This window comes from Chionomys nivalis, chromosome 24 (genome assembly GCF_950005125.1).
Source record: "Chionomys nivalis chromosome 24, mChiNiv1.1, whole genome shotgun sequence".
NCBI classification, from domain to species: domain Eukaryota; kingdom Metazoa; phylum Chordata; class Mammalia; order Rodentia; family Cricetidae; genus Chionomys; species Chionomys nivalis.
Genome location: NC_080109.1, coordinates 41,232,452 through 41,239,240, shown reverse-complemented (window position 1 = coordinate 41,239,240; position 6,789 = coordinate 41,232,452). Strand labels below are relative to the sequence as shown.

At 45.8% G+C, this 6,789-nt stretch overlaps 1 protein-coding gene across 1 annotated transcript; it reads right to left on the bottom strand.

Moving 5' to 3' along the window:
• Positions 1–394: 394 nt before the first annotated feature.
• On the bottom strand, positions 395–2,071 carry LOC130865875 (keratin, type II cytoskeletal 8-like). Its single transcript, XM_057756976.1, has one exon. It carries the CDS (start codon positions 2,055–2,057, stop codon positions 588–590), a length of 1,470 nt encoding a protein of 489 aa, XP_057612959.1. The 5' UTR covers positions 2,058–2,071; the 3' UTR covers positions 395–587.
• Between the last annotated feature and the right edge of the window lie 4,718 nt (positions 2,072–6,789).

Genomic DNA, 6,789 nt, shown 5'->3' with positions numbered 1-6,789 from the left:
ACGTCTATTTAGATCGTTCACCTGGTCTTGGTTTAACTTTGGTATATGGTACTTATCTAAAAAAATGTCCATTTCTTTTGTATTTTCCAGTTTTGTGGCATACAGGCTCTTGTAGTAAGATCTAATAATTCTCTGAATTTCCTCTGTGTCTGTTGTTATGTCCCCCTTTTCATTTCTGATCTTATTTATTTGCATGTTCTCTCTCTGTCGTTTAATTAGTTTGGATAGGGGTTTGTCGATCTTCTTGATTTTCTCCAAGAACCAACTTTTTGTTTCATTGATTCTTTGGACTGTTTTCTGTGTTTCTATTTTGTTGAGTTCTGCCCCCAGTTTAATTATTTCCAGTCTTCTACTCCTCCTGGGCACGTCTGCTTCTTTTTTTTTTTTTTTTTTTTCAGTTGATGGAGCCTGCTGAGGCTTCTTTATTTTGGAAAATACAATTGAACTGGGTTTTGAGGGGAGTCGGGGGGTGGCTAGAGAGGTATGCCTCTGATCCTCTGGTGGGTCACTCCTTTCCTGCACTCTGACAGATGTCTCCTCCATGGGCAGCTTCAGGAGCCCAGGCTGGCAACGTCTCCAAGGGCCGTTCACTTGGGCAGGATATCAGAGGACTCAGACACCAGCTTCCCATTGCGGGTTTCAATCTTCTTCACAACCACAGCCTTGGTGCGACTGTAAGAGCTGGAGCCCCCGACAGAGCCAAAGCCGGGCTGGAAGGAGCTCACGCCATAGTTGAAGCCAGGGCTGGTGAGTCCGCCATAGGCTGAGTTCAGCCCTCCTGCGTAGCCACTGCTGGTCTTTGTATGGATGCTCAAGTTCTGCATCCCAGACTCTAGCCTGCCCTCCTCGCCCTCCAGCAGCTTCCTGTAGGTGGCGATCTCGATGTCCAGGGCCAGCTTGACATTCACGAGCTCCTGGTACTCGCGCAGTTGCCGCGCCATGTCCTGCTTGGCCTGCTGCAGGGCAGCCTCCAACTGGCCCAGCTTGGCATTGGCATCCTTAATGGCCATCTCCCCACGCTGCTCGGCATCGGCAATGGCAGCCTCCAGGGTAGCTTTCTGGCCTTTGAGGCCGTCAATCTCTGCCTTCAGGCGGCTGATGTTGTGGTTCATCTCAGAGATCTCAGTCTTTGTGCGGCGCAAGTCATCCCCGTGCTTCCCAGCCAGGGTCTGCAATTCCTCATACTTAACTTGGTACATGCTTTCAGCCTCAGCCCGGCTGCGGTTGGCGATGTCCTCATACTGGGCACGGACTTCAGCGATGATGCTGTCCATGTCCAGGGAGCGGCTGTTGTCCATGGACAGCACCACAGACGTGTCTGAGATCTGAGACTGCAGCTCACGGATCTCCTCTTCATGGATCTGCCGAAGGAAGTTGATCTCATCAGTCAGCCCTTCTAGGCGGGACTCCAGTTCCACCTTGTTCATATATGCTTCATCCACATCCTTCTTGATGAGGACAAATTCGTTCTCCATCTCTGTACGCTTGTTGATCTCATCCTCATACTTGTTCTTGAAGTCCTCCACCAGGCCCTGCTTGTTGCCAAGCTCTGCCTCCAGCTTCAGCTTCTCCTGGCCCAGGGCTTCCAGCTGCCGTCGAAGGTTGTTGATGTAGCTCTCAAACATGTTGTCCATGTTGCTCCTCGATGTCTTCTGCTGCTGCAACAGGCTCCACTTGGTCTCCAGCATCTTGTTCTGCTGCTCCAAGAAGCGCACGTTGTCAATGAAGGAGGCGAACTTGTTGTTAAGAGATTTAATCTGCTCCTTCTCCTGGGTGCGCACGGCCTGGATGTTGGGGTCCACCTCCAGCTTCAAGGGGCTCAGCAGGCTCTGGTTCACCGTGACTGCTGTGATGCCGCCTCCTACACCAGCCCCGCTGAAGCCGCCCAGACCCATGCCGGTGCCCAGGCCGCCCCGGAAGCTGCTGCCGCTGCCCACCCGGGAAAAGCTGGACGAGCTGATGCGCGCACCGGGTCCACTCATGTACGAACGGCTGCTGAAGGCCCGGGGGCCGGAGGTGGACACCTTGTAGGTCTTCTGGGTCACCCTGATGGACATGGTGAAGTCTGGAGTGAAGGTGGTGAGCCAAAGACAGAGGTTCAAGAGCAAGCGGAGCAGCTGCTGCTAGGCCGTGGCTGCTTCTTTTTTTTCTAGAGCTCTCAGATGTGCTGTTAAGTCCCCAATGTATGCTTTCTCCGTTTTCTTTAAGTGGGCACTTAGTGCTATGAACTTTCCTCTTAGCACTGCTTTCATCGTGTTCCATAGGTTTGAGTATGTTGTCTCTTTATTTTCATTAAAATCATGGAAGACTTTAATTTCTTTCTTAATTTCTTCCTTGACCCAGGTGTGGTTCAGTAGTTGACTGTTCAGTTTTCATGAGTTTGTTGGCTTTCTGGGGGTAGCATTGTTGTTGCCTTCTAACTTTTATCCGTGGTGATCTGATAAGACACAGGTGGACACTGATATCTTTTTGTATCTGTGGAGGTTTCCTTTGTTACAGAGTATGTGGTCAATTTTCGAGAAGGTTCCATGAGCTGCAGAGAAGAAGGTATATTCTTTCCTATTTGGGTGGAGTGTTCTATAGATGTCTGTTAAGTCCATTTGCTTCATTACCTCCAATAATTCTTTTAATTCTCTATTAGGTTTCTGTCTGATTGACCTGTCCATTGGTGAGAGAGGTGTGTTGAAGTCTCCTACTACTAGTGTGTGTGGTTTGATGTATGCCTTGAGTTTTAGTAATATTTCTTTTACATAAGTGGGTGCTTTTATATTAGGGGCATAGATATTCAGGATTGAGACTTCATCCTGATGAATTGTTCCTGTTATGAGTATAAAGTGTCCATCTCAATCTCTTCTGATTGATTTTAGTTTGAAGTTAGTTTTGTTAGAAATTAGTATGGCCACACCTGCTTTTTTCTTAGGACCATTAGCTTGAAAAACCTTTCCCAACCCTTTACTCTGAGTAGATGCCTGTCTTTGTGGTTGAGATGTGTTTCTTGCAAACAGCAGAATGTTGGATCCTGTTTTCATATCCAATCTCTAAGCCTGTGCCTTTTTATAGGTGAATTGGGACCTTTAATATTAAGTGATATTAATGACCAGTGGTTGTACTCCGGTTATTCTTATTGTTTTTGGTAGTAGAGTTTGTGTGTCTCCCTTCTTTGAGTTGTGCTGTTGGAGGGTCGCTAGATGCCTGAGTTATTGTAGGCAGTGTTGGCAATGTTGGATTCCTTGGGTTGTGATTTTCCTTCTATTACTTTCTGTAGGGCTACATATTGTTTAAATTTGTTCTTATCCTGGAATGTCTTGTTTTCTCCATTGATAGTGAATGATAGCTTGGCTGGGTATAGTAGTTTGGGTTTGCATCTATGGTCTCTTAGTTTCTGCAGTACCTCTATCCAGGACCTTCTGGCTTTCATGGTTTCCATAGAGAAGTCAGGTGTAAGTCTGATCGGTTTACCTTTATAAGTTACTTGCCCTTTTTCCTTTGCAGCTCTTAATATTCTTTCTTTAATCTGTATATTTTGTGTTTTGATTATTATATGGCGAGGGGATGTTTTTCTTTGATCCAGTCTGTTTGGTGTTCTGTATGCTTCTTGAATATTCAAAGGAATATCTTTCTTTATGTTGGGAAAGTTTTCTTCCATAATTTTGTTAAAAATATTTTCTGGGCCTTCGAGCTGTGACTCTTCTCCTTCTATCTCAATTATTCTTAGGTTTGGTCTTTTTATTGTGTCCCAGATTTCCTGAATGTTTTGTGATGAGAATTTGTTGGCTTTGCTGTTTTCTTTGATAAGTGTGTTTATTTTCTCTATGGTGTCCTCACAATCTGAGAGTCTTTCTTCTATCTCTTGTATTCTATTGATTATGCTTGTTTCTGTAGTCTCTGCTTGTTGACCTAGATTTTCCATATCCAGCTGGTCCTCAGTTTGTGTTTTCTTCTTTGCTTCCATTTTAGCTTTCAATTCTTGAACTGTTCCCATTGGCTGCTTGATCATTTTTTCTTGGTTTCCCAGGGTATCATTTACGTATTTACTCATTTCTTCAAACTTTTTATTATACTTCTCATCCATTTCTATGAGGGCGTTTTTTTACATGTTGTTTAAGGGACTCTATTGCTTTCATAAAGTCCATTTTTTCCTCTTCTTCTGTGTTAAGGTGTTCAAGTCCTTGTGTTGTAAGATCATTGGATTCTGGTGTTTTCATGTTGTTTTTCAGATTGTTGGGTGAGATGTTGCCTTGGCATCTGCCCATTTCCTCCTATCGATGCTATCTAATGGGTTTGATTTGATTGTAGTGGGACGATCTGCTCTCAGTGTGGGCTTCACTGTTTCGTGCTTGGACTATCCCGCATCTGCCAGGTCTGCTCTCCGGTGTCTCTGCCGCTTGGCCTGCGCACTGGTGTCTCTGCCGACTGTGCCTGCCTACGTGCCCTCAAAAAAGTCTTAAATCCAATCACTGCACGTCAGGGATTGTCTACCCCTGTGTGAGATGGACACTGGGCTGGATCCCCAGAGTTGCAATGGCAGAATTCCAGAGACCGGGCCCCAGAAATAGTCTTTACAGTTTTAGAGGTTGGAGATCCAGGATGAGGGTGATGTTCACGACTTCTGTGCTCGGCTTGGAAGTGGCGCCTGGGGTGCTTTTGCTCTTCGCTTACACTTGCTTGAGCTCCCTCCTCCCCTTTGTGAGGCAGTCTCCCTATGTACCCCAGGCTAGCTTCCAACTCACAATCCTCCTGCCTCAGCCTCCCCAGAAGGGATTATAGTTGCGCTCCACCAAGTCCAGCAAGATCTCATTTCAAGTGAATCAGCTCTTTGAAGCACCATCTCCAAACACCTTCATTCTCCCTACGGTAGTGGTGATTTCAGCTCCCTACAGTAGTAGAGCTGCTTAACGATGAGGGGACACTCTCTCAGCACACTGGCTACACCGGGCATTTCCTCTTCAGAACAACTCACTGCTGCATATCAGCGCACTGACTGAAAGTCTGGAGGCCTTGTGAAGTTACACAGAAGCAGACTAGTCACTTCGGCTTGTGCGTTTTCCTCATCTCTTCAGTAGGAATGGCTCGCCCTAGACCTCTGATTGGCCCTTTCTTCTTTGCATTTCTGTTTGGTTATGTATGAGATGTTTATCAGAAAACAGCCGTTCTCTAGTTGGCACACCCTGTCCTTCACTTCTGTGGGACACACTAATCCATTGACCCTAACCCCAGGGATATCTGTGTCCAGCTTCTTGTGGGTGGAGACCGCAATGAGAGAGGAAGGCGAAGCTTTGGAAGGGGAGGCAGGATTGGGGGGTGGCAGCAGCAGGCAGGAGTTGGTTTCTGCTCCTGGCTTTGACCTCGTGTCTGACGTGAAGCGTGAAGGAAAGAGTCTCTCGGCTCATCAGCCCAGCTGACGATGACTAAGAACACAGCCTTTGCTTTTTACCATGTGAGCAATCCCCAGCCCCAAAGCTGTGGCAGTCCTAACACATTTGCCATCTGCTGCAGAGGAAATATTAGCTCCTAGCACCTTCTTACTACAATATCTGCCTTTTAATGATCATTTTAATTCTTATTTTCTTCCATATATATGAGGAAGGAAATAAAATTTTATATAATCCTATCAGCCAGAAATAACCAGAGATAACCTATTCTGAATACTTTTCCCCGGAAATGTTATCTCATGAAATTTGATTTTAATACAGCATCTAATGTTAGCATTGCATCCCATTCTAATCGTCTATAATGCGACTCTGACTAGCGAACTGGATTCTATTGTATAGACGGACTGTACCATAGCCTATCCTGCCAGATTCCTTTTGTTTGACATTTAGGATTATGTCCAACTTTTTCTGCGTTGCAGAGAGAGCTATAATAAGCATCCTTCTACAAAGATGTCTGTAATAATTTCCCTAGGCTCAATTATAGAATTGGAGTTTCTGGTCCAATATCTTTGTTTGCAATATTGGTTCCTTACAGACTAGCTAGCCGCCAGAAAGATGTGAGTATTTATATTCAAATCCATGGTCTGTGAAGGCTCCCAGTCCATTGTTCACCCTCAGACCACAACTTGAGCCTCAGGACCAAACTTTCACCTGACAGTCCTTGAGTGCTGCTATGCTTAGGATGTTGAATGTCCTACACATCTGTATGTTAAAGGCTGGACCCTCAGAATGGCACTAATAAGAGATGCTGCGGGTCTGTAAAGAGTGGAACCTGCTAAGAGGACATGTGGGGTGTGCCACGGAAGAGGACTGTGGCATCTTGGCACCTTCTTATCTACCCCTTACTTCCTGGCTCATGAAGTGAGCACAAAACATGCCCTCACCACAATAAATGCCTTGTCAGAAGTTCAAAACTATGTTCCCCACCACTGTGGACTGAGATCTCCAAAGCTATGAACAAAAACAAACCTTTCCTCCTAATAAGCTTTCCTGATATCAGGTATCTTGTCACAGTTGCAGGAGGTTGACTAATCCACCAGGACTATTCTGAGCACGAAAAGATAGTCATGACCAAAAGAGACAAAAATCTGGTATTGTGCAGCTAACAAAAGGTATGTTAGATGGTTATTAGAAGGTAAAGTAAGTTAGGGCAGGAGGACAGGGTACTTTGGGGCGATGCTTAAGTCATCACTGAGGCAAGGAGGTGGATTTGTGTAAGGACCTGAGCATCCCTGGGCATCAGCTTTCTTCCAGTGGGAAAGGACCATGCAAATGTCTTGTAATGTCAGTGCTCTTGGCCCGTTCCGGAAGCACCCAGAGACTGGCAAGGTTGGAAGGGGATGCTGAGCAGGAATGG